At 49.7% G+C, this 23506-nt stretch overlaps 2 protein-coding genes and 1 long non-coding RNA gene across 4 annotated transcripts; 2 read left to right on the top strand and 1 right to left on the bottom strand.

The window, feature by feature from the left end:
- Positions 1-8224: 8224 nt before the first annotated feature.
- Positions 8225-12226, bottom strand: MRPS11 (mitochondrial ribosomal protein S11). The gene is made up of 6 exons (XM_049812358.1): positions 12126-12226; positions 11786-11899; positions 11467-11556; positions 10562-10691; positions 9064-9129; positions 8225-8616 (listed from the first exon to the last, which is right to left on the bottom strand). The coding sequence occupies exons 1-6, from the start codon at positions 12176-12178 to the stop codon at positions 8509-8511; spliced, it is 561 nt and encodes a 186-aa protein (XP_049668315.1). The 5' UTR covers positions 12179-12226; the 3' UTR covers positions 8225-8508.
- MRPL46 (mitochondrial ribosomal protein L46) lies at positions 12203-15065 on the top strand. 2 transcript variants are annotated; one of them, XM_049812357.1, is made up of 4 exons: positions 12203-12451; positions 12912-13110; positions 13739-13912; positions 14631-15065. In XM_049812357.1, the coding sequence occupies exons 1-4, from the start codon at positions 12287-12289 to the stop codon at positions 14879-14881; spliced, it is 789 nt and encodes a 262-aa protein (XP_049668314.1). In that variant the 5' UTR covers positions 12203-12286; the 3' UTR covers positions 14882-15065. The 2 variants fall into 2 exon arrangements, with proteins under 2 accessions (XP_049668314.1, XP_049668313.1); XM_049812356.1 differs by lacking the exon at positions 12203-12451 and adding an exon at positions 12591-12725.
- A 1285-nt stretch (positions 15066-16350) lies between these two features.
- LOC126043678 (uncharacterized) lies at positions 16351-23268 on the top strand. The gene is made up of 3 exons (XR_007507493.1): positions 16351-16398; positions 21399-21477; positions 22977-23268. It is a non-coding gene; the product is annotated as an uncharacterized LOC126043678 (long non-coding RNA).
- The last annotated feature ends 238 nt before the right edge of the window (positions 23269-23506 follow it).

The following is a 23506-nucleotide window of genomic DNA, read 5'->3' on the forward strand; positions in this document are numbered from 1 at the left end:
TTTAAAAAAAAAAGTGGTAAAAGCAGGGCACTTGCAATATTTCTTATATAAACTGCATTAGACAGCGAGCCACAGAAATCTCATTAGAATCAAACCTATGTATCCATTAATGGTGTGTCCCTACTAAAAACTCCTTTCAATTAACCTTCCAGCACTGAGCAGCTGGCCCTGATTTAGCTCCCTGATGTTCTCGGTGTACTTATAGGACCTTCCTTTTGCTCAGGTGCTGGTGTCTATTATGGTTCCCGTGGTCCTTTAGACCCAGCTAGAAGAATCAGATTTCTGATGCTTTTAAGAAGTCTCTTTGTCTTTCTTGTTTGTGTCCTCTGTCTTGCTGCTTTTCTGCCAGCTTTTCCTGCAGGATCTCTCAGGGCTGTGGGCAGATAGATGGTAAAGGCTGGATGGCAATGGGGTGTGTGGCCCTTTGACAGCTTTTGTCCTTGTGTGAACCTTTATCAGATAGGTGCGTGCTGCAGAGCAAGTAGGTGGTCCTGTGGGCAAGCAATGGGACAGGATTTTGTGGGTTTGCTTTTGCCTTGCTTTCTGAGTTTCAGAGTCCAGGTCGTTGATGTGCCTGAATCCTTGTGCTTCCCTGTCTTGTTATATGGTGGTAATAGCTTTTCTGGCCAAATACTCCTCAGGAGGAGGGAATGAAAGGGCTTTTTTTTTTTTTCTTTTTTCCTTGCTCCAGGGCTGCGGGGGATGTGGGCTGAGTTGTGCAAAGTCAGTCATTGTAGCAGTAACAGCCTGGCACTACCTGCCCACCAGGCTGACTGCTCATCAGGCAACAGCATCCCCTGCTAGAGCCTTTTGCTGGCTAAGGTCTGATTTGCCTTTGTTTCTTTTGGGGAAGAGCTGTACTTACTATGTTAGGAAATGAGTTCTCAGAAACATACTGATGTGGGAAAAACCCTGAATTGCACATTCTTTTCCTGATGTTTTGACATAAAAATACCATGCTGGTTTTAGACTAGCAATCTGGAAACCAGTAATTCATGTGTGACTAGCATGTGAGGAGAACTGAAAAGGGGCACAGTGCCCCTAGTCCCAGCCACTTAGGGCTGTGCTGCAGCATCTGAGTAACATGTTGGCCCTTGTTTGGTTAACAAGAAGTGAAGGACATAGTATGAGCCCACAGGCTTTGCTGCATTTGTGGAGAAGTAATTTTTTACCGTGTCTCTTGTTTCTTTCCTCCCAGAAGTCAAATCCTTTCCTAGGGCACCTTCTAGCTGTTGTAGTTTGCTAGTGGGGTGATTGCTGTCTGTTGCCGTTTTTGTGAGGATGCCAAGTGCACCTGAAAATTTGAGGACAGTTTTGGAGGAGCGTGGCAGGGAGATGTTCGGTGGGTGCCCAGGGCCCTTGGCAAGCTAGAGGGAGGACCATGGGGAGAGGTGCCTCCCAGGGGAGCTTTGCTAGAGGAGGAGCAGCACAACATTTGGCCACTGTGGAAAAAAAATCCTCCAGAAACTGCAACAAGGCAGTGGAAAGTTGTGGGTAACACTACAAAGCACCCAGCTTTTTCTGCATTCTGCTTTGTCCAGGCATGAACTGGAGCCCTTGGAGGAGTTTATTTGCTGTGGGTGACAACTAGTTTGAATTCAGCTTTTTTAAAACCAGGAACACGTTACTTCTACTCGCCATGGTTGTGCTCCTCTTTCTTTCTCCCCTGGTAGCTTTGCAACATGCCAAGCGTGGGCCAAAGCACCCCTGGCTTTGCCCCAAGAGCTCCCTGAGCCCCTGCTCTTGGCGGTGCACCATCCCCCTCTGAAAGCTGCTCTTGCACAGGTTCGTCCTCTCATCTGCCAGCATCCTTTCTCCATCCAAGTGTATTGTGACAGCCTCAGGTAGGGAGGCAGAGCGGTACAAGAGAGTTGAGTGGCCCAGCACACTGTCTCCATCCCAGTACCTGATGAACTGGGAAGCAGCTTCTGGTTACCTTGGATGGAGCTGGTGAGGATGCGCTGGCAGCGCTGACATCCAACCCCAGGCCTGAGCCCTGCTGGAGGACAGCCCAGCCCTGGGGGTGCTGGAGCCAGGGGATGCATGGGACCAGTGGCAGGGAAGCCCTGCCAGAGTCCTCTGTCCCCTGTTCGACATGATTTTAGGATGTTAATCAGAGCAGTGGGCAGCGCCGCATGCCTCTGAGTGCCAGCTCGCTGCTGGTCATTTGATAGCTCCTTGGTGCTCCTCAAAGGCATAAAATGGAGCGATGCCGGATTAGATGTACCGCTGCCCTTGGTGAGCGCTGGGGAGATATGGTCCTCGCCCTCCCGCCTCCAGCCTGCTGGCTCCCAGCGCTGTCACCACAGCAACGAGGAGAAACAGCCATCTGCACGCATGGAAACGGCCTTGCTGCGCCCAGCTAATGATTCTGGCGGGGAGGGGGGAAACAGTTCAAATGGTGAGTTTGGAGAGGTAAGGGGCACCGGCACCCCTGCAGCAACCGGTGGGGAGCCCTGACCCGTGCCGCTAGGCTGAACCGCATCCTGCAGGACACTGCAGCATCGCCTCTGTTCCTGCAGGTGGGACACCCCTCCTGAAACACCAGCATCACCCCCGTCGCAGCGCCAGCGCACGCTCTCCTGTCTCCAGCTGTGAAGGCTGGTTTTCATTGCTGCTGTCCTATTTTTGGGGGGCTGGTTCTGAGGTCAGGGTAAGGTCCAGATTAGGTGTGCCAATACCTGCAGCAGTGTAGGTAGGTCACTGGTTCAGACCTGACTAGTGAGTCCTTAATGCTAGTAAAATCCCTCTTTGTAAGGGAGAAGGGGCAGCTCGCAGCCAAACAAGGTCTCCTGTAACATAGGGCAGACAAATGTGTCGACAGCACGATTGTGCAGTGCAGCCTGTCTGCCTTCAGGCAGCAAAGTCCGAGTTAATCTCTCCTCCTCCTGCCTCCTACCCCTTAAACCCCCAGACAATGGCTCAGCCCACACCAGCTTCTTCCCCAGAGGGAGCTCAGATTTGAAGGAGATGTCAGTGCTGACCCGCTGGCTCTGATAAGGGCTGAGGAGAGCAGCTCTGCTGTGTGGCTGCTTGAGACACAGCGGGGTTTGTCCCAGTTTTACACTGGCCCTTTGGTGACAGCGCTACCGCTCTTGGCTGCAGGATCACTAGGAAGGGGATCTCCCCAGCCGGCTGCACTGCTTCTCTTGCAGGGATTTCAGTAAACAAGGCTGGTTTTACAACCATGTCCAAGGGCAGATAATTTTGGAGCATCTCCCAGCACTGGAGCAGGCTGCTTCCCAGCTGTTGGCATTACAGAGAAGCCCAGAGGGCTGGCCCATCTCAAGTCATTTGCATTCCTTGGTCGGTTTGACCCTGGCAGCTGGGGAAATTGATAATTTACTTCTGTGGATTCGGCAGGAGCAAAATGAAAGGCAGCATCCAGGTCTTGGCAAGGGGCTGTGTGAAAGCCATGGCTGGCAATTAGGAGAGCAAGTTGTTTGCCTGCAGGCTGGTGCACGAAGAGATAAAGAGTCCTATTTCACCACCTCATCTTGGGACTTGCTGAAGGGGCTGGGGGATGAAATTAGCATCTTTCTCCTGCCGGAGGCCCCAGGTTTTAGGTGTTACCTGGAGTCCTGTGTGTGGTGGGAAGCCTGGTCTGCTCCTGCACAAAGGAGCAAGCAGAGGGAGAAAGGGCCAAAAACTGGAGTCTTTAGCGATGTGTCCAGGGGGTATAGCGGACATCAATCCCAGCCGCTCTGGCTTAGAGTTTGGCTTTGCAAAATGAATTGTTAAATGGCAAGGCACAGAGGAGGAATTTCAAAGCCAGCTCAGAAGGGGAAGGAAGGTTTTGATGACTGTCATTGCCGCTTGGAGAGGCCCTGAAGCAGTTTCTAAATGCAGCTTTGGGATGGTCTTCATGCCTTCCTTAAAATGGTGAAGTGAAAGCCCCAAAGAGCTGGTCATGCTGGCAGGGAGGGCTCCTGAACAAGGCCACCCTGTACTTCTGACGGGGAGGTCTGGCTGGGAGAACAGCAAAGGGGAGCGCATCTAGCCTGATTCTGAAGAGCCCTTCCCTGCATCCATTTCCTAATTAGTGCTGACTCTTGACCACCAGCTAGGAGATTTTAGCTTTAGGAAAGAGGTGTGTGTGGGTTTTGTTGTTGGGTTTTTTTTTGTTTGTTTGTTTGGATTTTTTTTTTAATGTTGTATTTTCTCTTTCTGTGTTTTTCCCTCCGTGTTCTCTCTCTTTCCCAACCCACCTTTTCATTGCCTGCATCCTCGCTTAGCATTCAGTCCCTCACACCCAACCTTTCTCCCTTCTGCCTGCTTTCTTTAGAAAAACAAGCTGTGAAGCTGCTGCCAGGAGCAGCTATCCCAGGCAATGGCTGTTAGGGCTCCGTAGCTGCTGAGAGGTTTGGGTCCAAGTGCACAGCCTCTGACTCTCAGCAGATGTGGGCATAGGAAGAGAGTTATGAACTCCAGAGAAAAAAAAGGACTCTGCCAAGTGGCATGAGCACAGGAGGAGCTTGGAGAGCACAGCAGAGGAGGCATGAGTGGTTTCAAAAAAAGGGAATAGCATTGAGGCTTGGCTCCCCTCTGTACCTCCCCAAGAGGACCTCGCAGCCCAGCTTCACCATCAGCAAGGGAACTTGGATGCTATTAGGCAGTTCATTAGTAAAACCTCTGAGCAGTTCCCACTGCTGTTGAGTACCCATTAATGCCTCTTGAGGGGAGAGGAGAGCATTGGAAAAGCATAAAAACAATCTGAGGGTCCTTGATCTCCTTTTGGTCTGAGAGGTCATGGGCTGAGGTTGGAGGGGCAGCTGTGAGGGGAAGAGGGGCCAGGCAGGGACACCAGGCACGAAAGCAGCACCGTGATTATCTGCCGAAGTCTGAGTGCAAAAACATAACCTAACTTGAACTGTTACTTCTCAAAGGCTCCCGAGGGGTGCTTTAGGCTTATAAACACCTACTCACCGACCCACTTTGTGCATATCTTGAGCCAGGTATTCCCGCAGCAGAGGGAAAGCCAGCAAAAGCTGTGCAGATGTCCCTAACAGCTGCAGCTGGGCTGTGGTAAACCACCCCTGCTGCTACAGTTTATTAGCACTGCAGGGTCTGTCCCCTTCTTCTTGGTTGCTTGTGTATACAGTCAGCTGTTAAAGGACACTGACATCACTTAATTAATGGTTTAATTGAATCCCACAAAGGGATCGAAATTGGCTGCCTGACTCTTGTCACTGAGATGCTCACATAAGAAACAGTAAATCACCAATTCAGCAGATAAAGCTGCAGCTCTAGGTAGAAAGTCCTTGTTGCTGGGGATAGGGAAATAATTCCTCTTTGCAGAATAATATACTATTAGGGAGAAGGCTGGGGTCTATTTTTCCAAGCTACCAGGTGCCATCCCTGTCCAAGGGAATGGTAACTGAGTTAGACTAACTCCCCAAGGTGGTATGGCACTCATTAAGGGGTAAACAGACCTGAGGCAGTGTGTTATCTGTAAGTCAGAAGACTGTTTTGCGTTTCACCCCCTATACAATGGAGAAAGGTCCATGTGGTATTTTTAAATGGAGGGCAAAACCCCAGAAAGGGCAGAGTTGAACCAGGATGAAGCTTTGCAGTCAGTAGCAGCTTCTGTGCTTGTATCATGGAAGAAGGTTTCTTTGAGAGTAGGGAATCAAAAGCTAGGAGGGAGTGGAGAGAAAAACGTCCCAAAGCAATGGGGAAGCCCAAAGGGAGAGGATGTGACCCTAATAAGGGTGCTAAAGCTGTGGCCATGCTACTGACAAGTAAAGTAATTGCTGCTCAGGGGGAATGTGAGCCAGCAGAAAACAGCATTCCACCCAGGCACCAAGAAAAGCAATTAGAATGGGTAAACACCAGTGGCTGACTAAAACCAGGCCCTCAATTAATAGTTTCATCTGAAGGGTAAGGAAATCATTAAGTGCTATTGGTGTCTATTAATTCCCTGCAAGACAAACAACAACAGAGAGTTTTAAGACTTCTTTCACTGTACAGCATGTCCAGGAAGGCGCGACCGAGCCCTTGCACAAGTTGGGAGAGCTTGCTTTGTGCAGTTGTGCTCTTCCACTTCACTGACAACTGCCCCAGAGGCCTGGGATGTGCTGCAGAATAAACAGTTCAGACTGAGCATTAAGTTAGTACATGGCTTTGGAGGTGCTCCATCAGGGCAGGAGAGAAGGTGGGTGGAAAACGTGACTTCAGCGAAAAGCTGCCGGAGAGCTCAGGGAGCGTATGCAGAGCTGGGGTTTTGGAAGACAAATATTGCATGATACTGTACATATCCAGCCACTGAACCACAGAGAATAGTGTCAGCCTCTTCTGTCCAGCTCAGAGAGTGCTATGTAAATGTCAGTTGGAGGAAGAAGTAGGGGTAGCTACCAGAACTACCTGCAGGGCAGACAGGGAGATAAAACTTCCCACTGTATAAGCAGTGGTGGTGCATTGGTAGACTTCATAAAATGTTCACAAATGCTGAGAAACCAAGGGTCTTAAGAAGTGGCTTTTACAGAGGGCACAGCCTTGACTCTAAGTCTGGATAAGACAAAGATGTATTCTCATTGCTTTCTGACTCTCCAGTCACCCACTTCTTCCCTGAATTTCAGAAGGACCTGCAGATCTCTTCTCAATCTTATTTTTCAGTTTGTTCTATCATCTTTGTCCGATGTGGGCACTTCTGCATTGATGCAACAAGCAGCTTGTGGTAGAGAACGGTACTGTTTGGTTTTCTCAGTGTGTGAGACGACAGTACATTGCTGACAACCCTGCCAGCGTGGACTGGTACTCCTCCTTTCTGAGGCCTGGTCACGCTGCCCAGCATGGAAACCAGTCCAGCTTTGCTGTAAGGGACATCAGTGTTCACACATGCCTTCCCCAGCTAGCTGCCTGGATACTTGGAGAGTTAATCTTTGCAGTTTCTAGCTGGCCTAGTATCTTCTCCTTGAAAAGAGGAATATGAAGTCACTAGAAGCTCAGCCATATTTCTGGAGCGAGGGGCAAGCTCTTCTAGTGTGTCAAACATCTATGGAAGAACCTCTCTTCCTCACTGTCAAATCTGTGACAGCTCAGGGAACTTCCCTTTAAGATAACCTACCCTCTATTCAAATTCAGACAGTTGGAGTAAGGTAGGGGATTCATCTGAATCTTGTTTTCTTCTCTTCTGTCAAATGCAACTCAACAGGCTCTTCTAAGCAGACTGATTTCTTTCAAAACCTGCTGTATGCCATTCAGCCCCATGAAGGAGGTTCACTGCCTTGTTGCCATGGTATCCTTTCTCTAAGGAGGAAGAGAATAGTTAATTATGCAATTTAAGAAACTAAGGAGGAATGACAGAAAGAAATAATAGAAAGGAAGATTCTGGGTTTGTGATAGAACTGCTGGCTGCACCAAAATACACTGTTTACAGGTGAAATATTTGCCCAGTGTATGCTGTATATGGCCAGGGCTTCTCTGGCAGTGTGCATTTCAGGGAGGTGCCCTTTGCCAGACAGTGGGCCTCTGCCATCCAGGAAATCAATCCTGTAGTCAGTTACTGCTGTTACCTTCCCTGGCTAATGCTCCAGAGAGCCTCAGACATATTTCCTTGGCAGAAATTGTCTCTGGATGGAGCTGGGACAGCAATAATACATCACAGAACCATGACAAGCTCGTGCTGCCCATGGATATACAGAGGTACAGTTCAAGCCTTAAGTGTTTTAAATCTTCTTGGCAGCCTTTCATTGTTCCTCAGGCCTACTACAACCCTGCTTGCTTTCCTCAGGACCCCAGAAAATCCAGTTCATGGTGCATAAGGCAGGACCAAAGAGACCACAAGCATTGAAACTGGCAAGAGCCCAGACCCTTTAGAAGGACTGGCATTTTCCATTTGCCAATAGCACTGGCAGGCCAGCTACAGTTTGGGCAAAACAAAGCACCACAACAGATCTTTGCCAATAACAGATCCAGACTACAGTGCTCCATGCTGCGCAAACAGGGAGAGCTGCCTCTCGCACGGCACACTGAGCTCTGCAAGCTGGGGGAAAGGGAAGAGTTACACCATGCCTAGTTTCCAAATGTATGCAGTGAGAGAAAGAGGAAAGGAAGATGACATGACCCCATGCAGTTGTTTACTACAGCTGACTGGAAGGAGATCTAGACCTCAAGCTCCCCTTCCACCTAACAAGGGCGAGAATAGCACGGAGGGCTAGACAAAGAACCACATACAGTGGTAAGAGGAAGAAAGCAGTCAAGAGGCAATAATAATCCAAAATACTTCTGGGATCACAGCAGGAACAGCTGTCAAAAGACCAACATTTTAATTAATTAACTTTGTACACAAGAGGCTTCCCACTAAGGGAGTACACATATTCCTGCTTTTCCCACCAGCTTTTACCACCTGGGCTTTTAAGGCCCAGGATGGTCTCTCTTCTTCAAGCTTCCCCCAACAACTATTTCCACAGAGGGTGGCTTTACAGAATCTGTCACAGGAGCAACATTCAACCCAGTCCCTGTTGCACGAACTGATGTTGAAAGCTGTGTGTCTCTTCCACTCCCCTCTCACATTCTCCTGGCTTTCCGTGGGCGGCAGCCGTTGTGTGGAACCGGGGTGTTGTCGGTGATGGAGATGACCTCCAAACCTCCCATAGTCAAACCCTTGATGGCAGCCTGGAAGAACAAGACAGCAGATGACATGCTGTTATCAATACATGGAACAGCAGAGAAGGGAAGAAGCTCAGGGGAAAATACTTTGATCCCCCATTCAAGTATCAATGTGTGCTAGTGGTTCTACTTTGTAATTATCTTAAAAATAAGTAATTCGTATCAGAAAACCCAGTTTAAACCTATCTGCTCCAGTCCTTTCATCAGCATTCCCATCAACTTTCCTACTTTTGTTGGAAAAAGTCCCAAATACAGCTTTTATTCTGCCTCCAAAGTGATATTACTCTAAAATTCTAATGATTCTAAAATTTCATTACTAGGCACTTGAGTGATGAATTCTTTACATCACCTTCAGAAAAAACAAGTTAATAGCTATAGTCAGACCAGCCTGAATTTAAAAAAAACAGGATGATGCCCAAGAAAGAAAAATATGAAAGAAACTCTGACACGTACTTTGCGTCCTGGTCCCAGTCCTTTCACCATGACTCGTACATGCAATACACCCTTCCCACGTGCTTTCTGCAAAAAGAACAACTGGTTAGTGTTCTCTTTGATATGACTACTGCTGCTCTGGCTCCCCTGAAGTCTTTCATTCCCTTTTGACCCACTATCATAGTATTCTTTTTGTAAAAATAAAGAGTAGGTAGTAATGGATACAGAAGACAAATATGGGGATTATTGCACAAAGACACTAGAAGAAAAGGAGGCCTGGATATAGCCATGGCAGTTTCAAGAGAACTTCTGTGCTGGGCTGTCAGCTCTGCATACAGAGAAAGCTTTAAGATCAAACTATCTGTGATCTAAAGCCAGGGCAGAAAATGACATATCCATGGATACATGACTGAACTGGCAAGGGACTAACAAGGACTAACTCAAAGCTGTTTTCCCTTCTCTAATGCAGCGACTTCTCTCTTGTGATCCGTGGATTCCTTCTAGAGGGTAAATGAGAAAAGCAGGCAAGCTTTATATTTGCTGTGCAGGAGTCCACACCTTCAGTGCAAAAATTCTAGGGGCTTGCAAATTGAAAATGAAAAACACCTGCTGTAAAGCATAGCCATGCTGCCACCACGTGGATGGAGTCTCTGGGTCTCTTGCTTTCTGTGTTCTGGTGCAATTAATGTACTAACAACTTTAACAGTGACAGAATAAATCTGGCCAAGCACAGCTATGCAGCTATTATGAGGCTCCAATGAGCACAGATTAATAGTGAAGATGTTCTCATATTCCTCTGAGTCAACAACAGTAAGCTGTTGGCCAACAGCAGCACCAAACACCTCTGACATGAAAGTCTGGAGCGAGTTCCACCTCATTTAGGATGAGGATCTTCAGTTTAACCATGCCTCATTCTGCTGTAATGAGGACCGTGACACAGCCAGCCTCATCTTCTCCTGCCACCTGGACACCCATACGGTTTTTTAGAAACAATTACAGTAAACTGTATGCATCTGAAAACTACATACGCAAGGACACCACCTTCTCTGACTGGAACTGCTGGCAGCAGCTCAGTTCTCCTGTGGCAGAGAGCAAATATAAAACATTCAGCCAGTAATTACAGCTGCTTCTCAGTCCCCTACAGTGCAAAAATTGAACTGCTGCTGATTCAGGGGCTGTATTTCCAAAATGGCCGAGATGTTCACTTAGAAAAAAGGAGCTATGCAAACTGGAGCTAGAAAAGGATAGGCTCCAAGTTATAATTCCCAATCACAACCTGCACAGCTAAGCTACCCTCTGTGCATTTCTAACTGCTGTTTCAAACATGCTTTGTCTGTGTGAAGATGTGCAGTATGTCAGTTGAAGCTAGGAAAACTGTCAGCAAACAGCAGTGTGCTGCTCAAGCACTAAGGAACAGAGCTCTGGACTGCTGCCTGGGAGTGAGGCACGTACCCAGGTAGTGGGGGGAGACAGTCAGTGCTCCCCTCTGGGAGGGTAAGAATCACCAGCGCAGACTCACCACTGCTGCTGCCATGGCTGCGGTCTGTGCCGCAATGGCAGTTCCCTTCTTGGCATTCTGGAAGCCTTCTGTACCACAGGACGTACGGGCAAATGGCCTGTTGTCAAAACTGACCACTTGGATGTGGGTGCTACAGAAAGAGAGGGACAAAAGAAAGAAGCAAGCTAGAACAAAGCTTTATTCTCCAGTTTCTTCTCACTCACCTTACTGGCACAGCTCACCACAGGAGTCCTGTCACCCTGCTCCACCCTAACTCAGCCCTCCTTTTCAAGGTATCCCACTCACACGAACCCACTGCAGAGACCTCCCAGGAGTCACCTTCTGGTCACCCTAGAGAATCTCAGCGAGGTGGCAAAACCTTTCTGGATAAGATATACGTTATCCAGGGACACCTCAGATAGATACCGCTTAGCCCTTTCAGACCCATCTCTCACTGTGAGCATTTTACTTCTTCTGTTTATTAAAAAAATGCACAGAACATTTCTAGAACTTGAAAGAGCTTTAAGAAAGAGTAAAATATCACACTAGGGATGACTAAATGAAACACAACCATCTCTCATGGAGAATACGACAATTTTTTCAACAGCTGTATAGCAATAGTGCTAGAGTGGAAGGCTGGAAGTAACCTGCCATTAAAGCTGTCAGCATCTAATTATTCAAATCAGAATGTAGTCAAAACACATAATAACAATCCTATTGCTGTTAAAGACGCTATAAGGACAGTTATGCTTCCTGAACAGCACTAGGGTTTGAATTCAGTATTATTATCTTCCCAGTCATGACCACCACTCCCCTGGCTTTTTGCTTTTGCGCCTTTTGGTTAAAACGATGACTGGCCAAAGCCTGAGTATGTTACAAGCCTTTATTTTGCATGAGAGCAGGAATGGAGCAGCTCATTTGCTTACTTGTTGTACGTAGCTTTGATGTGAGCTATTGGGATCTCTTCATAGATCTTTCCATCCCATCTCATGGAGTTCCTCTGCAGGATTAAAGGGCTGAGGAGCAAAACAAGAGTTATCAGGCACTCGCTCTTGAAATTTTGCAAAGTTTTATTTCAAATTGGGAAAGAAAGAAGGGATCAAGTCTCCAAAAGACACAAGCTGCGTTTGTGATTGAGTCAAGCCACTTCCTCGCCTTCCTCGGCTGCAAAACCACCGAAGGCGATAAAACCTCCCAGCAAGAGGCAAATGGCAGAGCCCTCCCGACGCGGCCTGGCCCTCTCACCTCAGGTCGGTCGCGCTCTGGTTCTCCGCATCCTTCGCGGCCGCCGCCTCCGCAAGGTCCTGCAGCCTCCGGGGGCCGGTGCGTAGGCCACGGCACAGGCTGGCAGTACGGCCCCTACGGGAAAAAAACCGCCAGCCGGCGGTGAGGACACCGGGGCCTCCCCCAGGCGCTGGCTGGAGGAAGGCGGGCCGGGCCCAGCGAGGCCTCCCGTCCCGGCATCCATCGTGGTGTGGGAGCGTCTCAGCAGTCAGCCCAGAGCGAAGGGGGGGCCCGGCCCCGGCCCGGTCTCTCCCCGCCCCGGCCCGGTCTCCCCCCGCCCCTCGCCGCCGCCGCCGCTTACCCCCAGGCCGCCCCGAGCAGCCGTTGCCAGGCGACCGCCAGCGCCGCGCTCATGGCGGCTCCCGTAAGGCGCCCGGAGAGGTCGCCGCAAGGCACGACGGGAGCGAGGAGGAAAGATGGCGGCGCGCAGCGCGGTGCATTGTGGGCCGCGCGACAGCGTTAATGGCGGCGCCCGGGTGCCGAACGGCGGGTTGGGGTCGGTGGCTTTCTACCGCTGCCGCGCCTCGACCGTGGCGGCTCTTCGGGGCGATGTGTCTGCTGCGGTTGCCCTGTATCACGCAGCCCCTCGAGAAGGAGGAGGAAGAGATGGCGGCCCTCATGGGGCAGGTGGGGGGGCTCTGGGGACCTACTCGTAGGAAAATGGCCGCTTCAGGCCTAGAGGGGCTGGCAGCCGCGGCCGGTCCCCGGTAGTGCCTGAGGCGCTACCGGGGACCGGCCGCGGCTGCCAGCCCCCGGGGGTGGGGGGTGACAGGCCACGGAGGAGCTGATGGCACCGCACAGCCAGTCCGGGAGCACCTTGGGTGATGTTGCTCCCCGCCATGAAGCGATACCGAGTGCTCTGTGTGCGATTTGCTGCCTGCGCCAGGTGTTGTGGGTCTTGGTAGGGCTTCTGTGATCTTCCTCAACGCTGTTGGTGTCCCTGTTAGAGGCTCCTGCCGCGAGCAGGAAAGTCCTGTTTGATCTCAGAGACATTCTCATCGTCTTGCATTCGCTGGGGTACAGTTGTGCTTGCCCATTCCAGCCCATAGTGCTGGCAGCTTAAGAATTCTTTGCATTGCCCTTCTAGATAGAGCTGGAGAAAAGCCACTATTCCGATCATGAAATTCGCAGGCTGGAGGAGGAGGAGAAGCTCAGGAGGAGGAAGGAAAGCATGTATGATGATGATGATGATGAAGCACCTGGCAAAACAGTCGTCATGGCTCAAGACCTGGAGGACAAGTGGGAACAGAAGTTACTGCAGTTCAAAGCTGCTCCACGGATAACAGGTACAGGCTGAGGTTTGTGGTGGGTGAGAACACCCTGATTGTTTGCCAAACGCAGCTGAGTGCAATTCAGTAGAGAGAGGGTATTTGCTGGGTCTTTCTTGTACAGCTAAGTGCAGTTTAGTGGAGGGAAGGCATTTGCTGAGTCTTTTTTTGTTTGAAAGGGAGTCTTGGCTCTGTGGCAGTGCTGTTAGCACACAATGAATTAACTGGCTGACAACGGAATTGGTGTTCCCATGCTGCAAAGATGTGTGTGTTCAACACAACCTTAGCAGAGCAAAATGGTGAAAAGGGATGTTGTTCCCAGACAAGAAAAATGTTTGGTCTCTTGGTTCCCAAGCTCTGCTTAGTGCTCTTTTTGATCTTTGGCAAGGTAGAGATCTAGGCTGCTTGCTATAAATTCCTTCTGGAAATGAAACAGACTACTGTCTAACAGTGGGTTCTAGCTGAATCGTGCATTGGCTTCCAGAGTGACTGAGAGCATTTCTGTCTAGATTTTTGTTTTGTTCTGTGTATCCATGTTTGTGTGTTATTGCTGGAAGGGTGTGAGATGCAGAGGGTTGATGAATCAAGGGGATCAGAGCAGTGCTGCCAGGAGACTTTGTTTCCAACATGTGTTGGTTTTTGGCAGATGCTGATAAAAACAACAATCGAACGTCATTGAACAGGAAGTTGGACAGTAACCTGATGCTTTTGGTGAAACAAAAACTTGGTAACCAGGAGCTGTGGCTCCTGCCTCAAGTGGAATGGCAGCCTGGAGAGACACTGCGAAGCACAGCTGAGCGAGCTATGGCTACGTTTTTGGGTGTGTAGTTTGCTGTATGCCTGGCCCTCCCTCCTGTTTGTCCTAGTGGTTTTCTTCCTGTGCCCTATCTGAGGGATATTTGCCATCTGCTGTAGTGAAATCATTTCCCATCTGCTGGGAAAAGGCATTTCATGGCAGAGGGATGGAGCTCAATGGGGTGTGCTTTCTGGCAAGAGCTGTGATCCTGGGTAGTCAGCTCTGTAACTGCATACTGTCACAGAGCAAGTGCAGTGTGCGGAGGGCTGATGGGGCTGGCAGACTGTGATCTGGGATCTCTTGCTGCCAGCAGCTGCAGTGCTGGGTCTGGCCCTCATGGTCTGATGCTGGAGCATCACCAGATGCCTCCTGAATGAATGGTCTAGGCTTGCTCCAGGTGTACGGCTTCTCTTTCCCTTTTGTCGCCTTGTAGCAGCTTTTGTGGCAGATGGGTGATGGCAAACCCACGTGTCTTTGCTTTTCACTGTGGTTTGGCAAAGCTTGATACCCTCTCCCTCCCTCTCTCACTCTGAGAGGACTTGCTGGACTCCAGACAAGTTGTTTTTTTCATGAGAAAAGGCTTACAATTGGCAATATTTCTGCTACAAAGAGGGAATAGTCAGTTTGAACCAGATACAAGGAGTGGGTTATGCTGCCTTTTTGTTACTACAGGAGAGCAGTTACTGTTGCTCTGTGTTCTTATGCCTTGTTTTCTTTATCTTGCATTGCTGGCATCTTGCAGGAGATCACATTCAAGCCAAAATCCTGGGGAATGCGCCATATGGGATTTACAAGTATAAATTCCCCAGGGCCATCAGGACTGAGGATAACGTGGGAGCCAAAGTATTCTTCTTCAAAGCCTTCCTCCAAAGCAGTGATTTCTCCCAGGCCGAGCTGAAGGAAGATTATCTGTGGGTCACAAAGGACGAGCTGGGAGATTACTTGAAGTCAGAATACCTGAAAAAAGTCAATCGATTCCTTCTGGACTTGTAAGCGATAGGTTGTGCTCCAGCAGATGGGGAAGATGTGGGACGTGACTCCAGGGAGGAGCACAGCTGCTACTTTGCGTGGTCTGTATGTATGAGATGTTAGCTTGGGCTCTGGAGAATAATTTGCTTTTGCCTTATTTCCCAATTCTCTTCACCAGGCCTGTACTGAATAAATATTAAAACTTATACTCGGAAGTGAATGAGGGAGTTCTTTGCTCTTGTTGAATCCTTCTCCTCCACCTCTTCTGGAAATGGATGTCGTGATCTTTTTGTCTCCCCAGCATGTGATTCCCTGGGGCTGTGGAACCTGTGAGGTTCGCTTTCCTCACCAGACTCCTGTTGTATTCTCAAGCTCAATTGGTTTCTTCTATGCAATGGCTAATGCTTGTCTCTGGTACCTGCTCTTTAATAAGAGCAGCACTGGAGGGTTATCTGTGTGTTCAGGTGGGAACAGACCCTCCTGGACACAAGGCTGGGCAAGGTGGGTTTCTGGGGAAATGGAACCTGGGATATTCACAGCATATTAACATCTAATCTGTGTTGGAGCTGCCTCTGGCCTAGAGTCCATGATAGGCGGTAGCTGTGGAGGACACAGATGCATGAGAAATAGGCAGCAGCTCTTTCATTAGATGAGTGCTGCTTTCCCACCCACACTGCCATCCTCTTGAGCCTCAAGCTATAGCAGACAGACACTGAGGGAGGGTAACACTTGAGCAGCAGCTCTCTGCCTGGGCAGCAAGACTAATTTTTCCTGAGGGGGGGAAGGCTGCTCTAGTGTTGCTGCCTCCTGAGAGCAGCCTCAAAGGTGGCTCTGGGGAGTTCTCAGCTCCCATTCCCTGTGCATTAGGCCAGCACTGCTAAGCCAGCCTAGCTGTATCTGCCTCGGGTAGCCTGACCCTGTTACTCCAATTTTGTAGCTGTATCCTGGGTTTATATGGTGCTGTCTCACCTCTCTGGCGCCAGTTCTATTTCTTGGAGGTTTTTTTCTGGTTGTAAATGTTGCTGTTTGGTAGTCAGAGTGTGGGCCCAGTGCTGGCTGGACCTTGCAGAGAATCAGCCTTCTTCAGCGGCAGGGAGAGAGGGAGGAAATAGCTGTCGTTAATCATCGGGAGAGAGTTCAGCCTCCAGAGGTGGAACTGGAGATTGCTATATGTATTTTATCAATCCTTTGGGAGCTGTTGAGCTGCAGGCCTCAAATTAAAGCTATCCTTAATCACTCCACAAGCCATTGGTGTGTGTGGGGGTAGCACAGCAGCCTTCTATTTTCTAACACTGGGCAGTTTGGGAGCTGCAGGCTTGCCATAAATTACCAACAAAACAAAACTTGATTTCTTGAAGCAGGCCTGGCCTGGCAAGGAGGCTGTGTCTGCAACAGAGAGAGCACTTGCCAAGAGGAAGTAAATGCAGAGCAGAATACGTGCCTGAAAAACTGCAGATTTTTTGGCTGCTGTCTGGGGTCAGTGTTGCTGAAGAGGAGACTGTTGCCTTCTCCAGGACTGAAAGCTCCTGCAGACGGGAGAGGTGAGTCCTTCCCTTTAGGCTGTAGTCCACCAGCCTGGGGGCCCATGGGGGCAGCCAGCTCAGGATTAGGCTTTTCTCTGCCACTCCATTTCAGGCTGTTGCTGGCTCCACAGCACCCAGCCCCTGAGCAGAGCTTTGTGGGCACAGGCTTAGGGCATGCCCTTTGCCAAGGCCTCTGCCCCATTTCCCATGCCAAAGGCAGGCTGTGTGTTGCTGTAACAAAACTTTCAAAGCATGTAAAATGCTCTTTAATCAATGCTTATTTGTTCTCAAAACCAAGAGCACAAAAGAGAGAAAAGGCTGTACTAAAAGCTTGCTGATCTTCAAACCCAGGCAGTTCTTATTCTCTGGCTTACTCAAGCTACAAGTCTTTGGGCATTGTCTGTGCTGAAGGAGGTGTAGCTCCCTCCAGCACTGTAAAGGTCGGAATCAACAGCTGCCTCCTTTTTTTCTTTTTTTTTTTTAATTATTTTTTTTCTTCCTTGGGCTCAGGCCTTTGTTCTTAGAGGTAGCAGGTGTTTGAGAAGCTTGGTCTTTTCTGGAAGCTGAAATCATTGCTTTCTCATCACCTAAAACGCAAATTCCTGCTTGCAGCCTGCATAGGAACAGCACCTTCCCCCCCCCGCAGTTGATTTTGTTGAAAAGCCCTCAGCCAGTTGCTACAAACAATCCCAGATCCTGCAACTCGAGTGCTTTTGCTCAGTTCTGTGTAGCCTGTTGCTCCCCACTCTGGCCTTGGTGAGAGGGAAGGCAGAAGGATATCATGCAGGTTTCCTAGCAGAAAGAATGGTTTGTATCTTATTTCCTCTACTCCCAGAGGTCCTGTGGTAGATCACTGAGGCTGTTATTTTCCTTTGAGAACTCAGTGGATGCGGGCTGTCTTTCCATGCAGTGCAAACTTATACCTATACTCCTTGCAGAGTTGCAGAAGTCTGATCAGGCAGGCTGGTGGGGTATATTTTGCTGGTAACTACTGAAAGGATAGCACAAAGCCTTAAAACCCTTTGTGAGAGTGCTTTTCTCTCTCCTGGAACAGAAGAAACCCGTTGAGTTGTGGCTGGGAGAGAGTTGGCGCAGCCGCAGTGTGCCACCTGTGGTCCAGCACAAAGAGCAGAGGGAGCGTTTCACTTGTGTTGAGCATGAAACACAAAACTTCCTTTGCAAACGTGATGGAGAACTGCATGTGTGTTTGCCTGGGTGCTGAGGGAGTCTGGAGCTTGTTTGCACCCAAAGCCTGGAGGGTTTTTCTCACCTTAGCAAAGGCCTCCTCACATGAGATTTCTCTATCAGAACCTGAAGCTGCAGCAAGTCCCTGGGAAGGCACTGATTTTGCTGTGGCTCTTTAGTGCAAGTCACAGTCAGATCAATTGAAGAGATCTCCTATGAAGTGTGCACCAGAGAGGTGTTTTGGAAAGGACCTGTGACTCTGTGCTTTGAGAGCAGCAATGTGGGGCTCATCTAAGAAGTCCAGTGTAAGATCAGTGCTGTGACTGCTGGGGCCAGTGTCTGAGCATTATCTTCCCCAACTGTGTGCATTGGGGAAGAAGCTGGAGAGCAGTTAGACTGCAGAGACTTTCTGCTCCTCAAAGCCATTTTCAGCACACGATGCTTCCATTCATGAGGGTGATACACAAAAGCCAGATCCTCCCCCCCCCTCCAAGGGGGAAGGAGACATCAAGATGACCTTTCTCTGGTGTGATGCAGTCCAGCAGCTGTTGTTAAAAGCCTCCGGGAGCAGAAACAAATGGAAGGATCAGTTGCAGTCTAAAACACTGGCATTTAAGCCATTGCTTAAGCCACCATGTTAGAAGAGAGAGATGAAGGTTTTCTTTGTGACAAATTGATGCTAGCACTCCCCTCCAGCAAAGGAGAGATAACAAGTCCTAATAAAACCACTTCTCAGCTTCACAGATACGGGTTGCTTCTACTGCCCCTACAAAGTAATCTTGCCTAGCTGATACCACTCCCTGTCTGCAGGAGTTCTGGGGATTGGTGCTCTAAGCAGAGCCCTGCTTGCATGTTTTGTGATACACTGTGAACTGTTCAGAACTGCACACTTTCTCACATAATAGGAAGCTGCTGTTTGTTGTTCCTCCTGGCTGGCTCCAAGCAACCAAAGGCTTCAATGTTTGCAAGATAAATACATGCAGAGCCAGGAGATGCCGTTGGAGCCACAGGCTATACCGGTTCCTACTCTCTGAAAACCTGTAGGAGGAGAGATGCTATTGCTCCCAAATACAGCCGTGAGCTTGTCAGAGCAGGGAGAGCTGCTCGGGTGCAGGGAGCACCCTGCTCTGTCCCTCCATGCACGGGCAAGGGGTGGGCTGGCTCAGGGAGGGTAGGAGTTAGGGTTTCCCAGCTGGGACAGCCAGTGGGCTCAATCCCTGTTGCTGGAGGATAAGGCATCTCTAGAAGCACCAGTCACTTTGCTTTTCTTCTGTTCAAGCTTCATGCTTGTGTTGGAAGGGATCCACCTCTTTGGAGGGAGTTTTTCTGGTAGCGCCTGGGGTTTCTGCAATTGCTGCCCATTCCTGCTGTGCTCAGCTGTCTGCAGGGGATGCAGTGTGGAGTAGTCTGCTCACAGCAGCCTAGAGACCCAGCAGAAAATGATGTGGAAAATCTGGTTGAGGTCACCAGTGATATAAGTGGATTAGGTCTCATCCTTTTGTTTTGAGGACACCTTTTTCCTCCCTTTTCTTGTGAAATCACCCCTGTGTTTTGACGTAACCAGTGCATTGGAAGGACACAGAATGGGGCAGACAGAGGCAACGCTTGAGTGAATCTCTGCAAAGGTAAGAATGGATATAAAAGAAGGGGGGCTACTGGGACTCAGGGTAAAATTGCTCCAGAAGCTTTGCTGATAATACCCAATCCTTAACACCAACCCCTCAAAAACCAAAGCCAGGAATTTGTGAGGCGAGTATAAAATCCTGACAGCAGGAAACCCCTTCAGGTAGTTCTAGCTACAGCTTTGCTGTCAAGGCTACTTTTCCCTAACAGATCTTGGGTGGCGGGGGTAGAAAATCCTTTGGCAGGACTTCATAGGCAATGCTCGGAGACCCAGGGGCATTTCTCAATTGAATTATGAAGGGTTATTCAGCAACATTAAAATGAAGCTTCTTCAAAACCTAGGCAAGGCAATAAAGCCTTTGTGCTGTGTATACAAGGCTTTAGGGCTCACCATCACAGCCTATTCCAGAAGCAAGACAGTGTGCTGGCGGTAGCTGGCCCTTTACCTGGCTACCATGAGCATCCAATCTCGTAATTAACCAAGGCAAAAGTTTAGGAAAAGATGTTACATCTAACAAGTGCAGTTTAAGATGATCTCTGCTGGAGATTAAGGTGAGAGCTGATGTCAGAAGTAGATTATCTTGTGTCTAAGGGTTGCTCTCCCTCTCAAGTATCTGGGCAGAGGGAAGCTGGGGATGTCAGGACATGAGGTACAGGCCAGTGCTGCTGCTGGGAGGATGGTGAGCAATGTCAGGGGTGAGTGTTTGTGCTGCTGGCCTGCTCCCACCACGTGCTGCCTGCCTGCTTTCTGCTTGCTCTCATCTATCAAAGTAATTATGCCCATTACATTTCTCCTTTCAGGTTTTACCCTCCCAAATGTTATTCCACAGCATTAAACCCATGGGGGAAGTGAATTATTGGGGAAAGTAACTAGATATAATCCAGGTTTAATGGGCACATAGAAAAAGCACAGTGGGTTGGGAGGGTGGCTCAGCCAGCGTCCTGCTTCTGCCGGCAAATAGAAATTTATCTTGATGTGTGTATATATCTAGCTTCATGATCTGTGAGCTCTTAATAATTGGTTTGGTGACCTGCCGGCAGTGTTCTCTCTCTGTGGAGCTTTCCCCAGTCCCCAGTTAATATAATGGGTCACAAATCCCATTTGCTTTTGAATTCTGAGTAATCCTTTTGTTAATGTCGCCTATTGCTTTTCTGGAAGCATTGGAGGAAATCAGAGCCATGTGCTAATCAGTAAATCTGTTTCTGCGTGTTTGTAAGCTGCTGCCCTGCCCTGCCTGCCTTTTCCAGATGACCAGCACAGCCCATTTGTGTCAGACCCAACGTGCCCCTCTGCAAAATAGAAATTGTTTCCTGAGCCATGGTACTAGCAAATGGCACAGGCTACGAATGTCGGATGAGCTTGAGGAAAACAGTGGGGTGTGATGTGGATCAGGCAGCCAAGTGATAAGGGGCTTGGTGAGGAGGGAGGGTGGGCATTCAGGGTGTCTGATTCCACCAGTGCCCTGTGTGGACGGGCAGGTAGTTCCCTGTTTCAGGGTGTAGGATGGGTGACTGCTGGAGGTGGCACCCATGGGGACCCACTTTTCCACTCCTGCTCCACCAGCGCTCATAGCTCAGCATCCAGTCTTGTCCCCTGTGCAGAAGTAAGGCATGTGGCACAGCAGAAGGTGCCCTACCAGCAGCATGCTAGAGGCTCCTGATCTAGCAGGGACTGAAGGCAGTGAGCAGGATGGATGTTGTCTATCCCAGACCCCTCTGGATTTCATATCCCTTAATTTTCTCTGCCTGGCAACAGGACTGTGGTGACCTGTAGCTGTCTTGCCTGCTATGTCCTGCCTTTGTGGGCAGGAAGGTGTCAGAGCCTTTTCAGGGGAACAAGAAGCTACCAGACGACCAGCTCCTAAGTGAGCACAGGTATACCCCTACTGAAGGGATGGAGAGCATGAGCCCCCCAGATTGCCTGAAGGCCCTTAAACCACTCCAAATCACCTGCTGTTGGTGCTAACCCAAAGGCTATGAATGGCTTGTAGGGACCATGTTCCTGCTGCAGTGGCTGCCCATGAATGGAACTGGGTGGGAAACTCCAGTAGTGTCTCTAAGTGCCAAGATACCCGAGTCACAAAGTCAGTGTTTCTTGATTATTTTTGTTTGTTTCCTGATTTTCTGTACATTTTCAGTCTCCAACACAGATGACAAGCCTCACCCTTTGCCTTTTTCCCTCACACTTCCATTTGTCTCCCTATTTTTAGCCCGTCTGTAGCATTCTTCACGTGATGCCTGTGCACCGCTTTGATCAGAGCTGCCGATGACAACGACACGACCTTGAAGGTAGCAGCGTGCAGCAAAGCCAGATGTGTTGTGTTTAGGTAGCTTGCTGTAGCTGGGCATCGCGTTTGTAACCCAGGCAGGCACAGAACATCACCTCCCCTCATTCCCAGGCTGTCTTCCCTGACAGTTCCCACCAGGATTTGGGCTATTTGACTCAAAACCTTCTCCCTGCCCTGGTCCAGAGCGAGGAGCACGGTGGGGATCTCCCCAGTGCTGGGAACCTGATGCACAAATGTCGCTGGCTCTAATTTAAGAGCTAAATTCCCCTGAGGGTGAAGGTGGATGTCACTTGCTGCCTGTGAAACAGCTCGGTGCTAGGCACTAGATGGCAGGCAGCGACTGGGAAATCCCATCCGTGGAGCTTTCCTTCCCTTTCCCCTTAAAATCACCTCCTGCTCTAGCTCTTGCAGGCCCCAGCGTGGGAGCCTGGAGTAAGGGTCACCAATTTTTAACCACTGTACCCAAGCTTGGTGCCTTGGACCTTGAAGGATCCCAGCGATTGGCAGAGGGTCATCTTTGCTCCAGGGAGGCTTGACAAGTAACCGGAGGCTCAAAGGAGTCTCCAGGGCAGAGAAAAGAGGCAAGGAGCAGGCAGGCAGCATCTGAGGATGGAGGGTGGGTGCTGAGGACTGCCCAGGGCACTGTGCAGGAGTTAGGGAGGGATGGGGTTGCAGAGGGGGAGGCATCCATATGGGGTAGGGATAGGGGCAAAAAATGATTGTAGGTGTTTGACGCAGGCAAGGAAAAGTCAAGAAATCCCTGAGGATGAATTTCCTATGGCTTGGTTGTGCAGAAGTTGTTTTGGAGAGGGCAGTGAGTGTTTTTCTAGCAGTGTCCAGGTTTCAGCTGCATGCTGTCCCTCACCTTGCGAGATGGAGTGTGGTTGCCAGACGCTGGCTGTGGGGCTCAGTGACCAGGGAGGGCCTGATCTTCTCCCCAGGGTGGCTTGGCATACCTTTGATTTATTTGGATTGGGCTTTGGGGGTTTATCCTCAAAAGTGGGCATAAAAGTGGGTTTACCTAGAAGAGGGGATGTATCTCCTTCTGCCACCCCAGTGATGCAGCATGGGCGCCCATGCACTGTTAGGGGCCAGGAGTGGCAAAATCCCTCCTTTATCTCCCCTTACCTGCCAGGGTTCTGAGTTTGAGGTATCCCTGGGCCCTGCTATGTGCTGCTGCCACCCCTATGAAGCTCAAGGCAAGACAGCCCCTGTGGAGCTGGGTGCCTGGTTGTCCTCTTCCCAGGCACTAGTGCAGAGCTGCAGCCCCTGTGCTATGCTCTGGGTGTTGTAGGTCCCCTGTAAGCACCTTCCAACAAAAAGGGGATTATCTATAGCTTGTTAGAGTCCTTGCAGGGAGGGAGAATAAGGCTCTTTGCTCTGAAATGTTCTCTTCCCTGGGATTACAAGATAATGCATATGAAACGACATTAGCTCAGCCAGGTTTATGGATTATTTGAAAATCAAATTCTTTTAATCTCATCCACCATCTGGCACCAGCGTAACAGCCAGCAGCCAGCTCGCTGCCGCTTCCACCCTGACTGCGTCGGAGTGACTGGAGTATCAAAGCCGACGAGGGGACACCAGCATCCCTGGCCACCACTGTGCATCCTGGCACCACCACCCAGGCCAGTCTTGTCCTGATTTCTTCCCAAGACAGTGTGAAGGTAACACATCTCTGATGAGTTGGGTGCTGTCCTTGGTGTGCACTGGGAATGAACAGATGGGCTGGGAACATCTCAGTATTTGTGCCTGCGTGACCATGAGACTCAAAACCAGCAGCCAGAGAGGTCCCCAGGCCTCGGATAAAGGTTAAGATCTGAGCAGGGGACCTGCTAATCTCACGGATGTGATTTGGAGTGATCTCCTGGCTGGGCAGAGAGGGCGCAGGAGCTCCTTGCAGGATGCTGATGCAGAGATTTTTCCAAGGAGTTTGTGCTTCCCCTTGAATATTAACTGGGAGCTGCCAGGGTGCATCTGGGTTCTGTGATGGGGCTGGAGGTTCCTCTAGTACCAGGGAGCCAGTGACA

The sequence above is a fragment of the Accipiter gentilis genome, chromosome 10 (genome assembly GCF_929443795.1).
Source record: "Accipiter gentilis chromosome 10, bAccGen1.1, whole genome shotgun sequence".
NCBI classification, from domain to species: domain Eukaryota; kingdom Metazoa; phylum Chordata; class Aves; order Accipitriformes; family Accipitridae; genus Astur; species Astur gentilis.

Excerpts from the sequence above, each read along its gene's own strand:
- MRPS11 (XM_049812358.1), bottom strand. The coding sequence starts at position 12,178 with ATGAGCGCGGCGCTGGCGGTCGCCTGGCAACGGCTGCTCGGGGCGGCC. Across the intron at positions 11,557-11,785 it reads CAGAGCGCGACCGACCTGAG|CCCTTTAATCCTGCAGAGGA; the intron begins GTGAGAGGGCCA and ends TTTGCTCCTCAG. Across the intron at positions 10,692-11,466 it reads ATCAAAGCTACGTACAACAA|CACCCACATCCAAGTGGTCA; the intron begins GTAAGCAAATGA and ends CTCTTTCTGTAG.
- MRPL46 (XM_049812357.1), top strand. The coding sequence starts at position 12,287 with ATGGCGGCGCCCGGGTGCCGAACGGCGGGTTGGGGTCGGTGGCTTTCT. Across the intron at positions 12,452-12,911 it reads TGGCGGCCCTCATGGGGCAG|ATAGAGCTGGAGAAAAGCCA; the intron begins GTGGGGGGGCTC and ends TTGCCCTTCTAG. Across the intron at positions 13,913-14,630 it reads AGCTATGGCTACGTTTTTGG|GAGATCACATTCAAGCCAAA; the intron begins GTGTGTAGTTTG and ends GGCATCTTGCAG.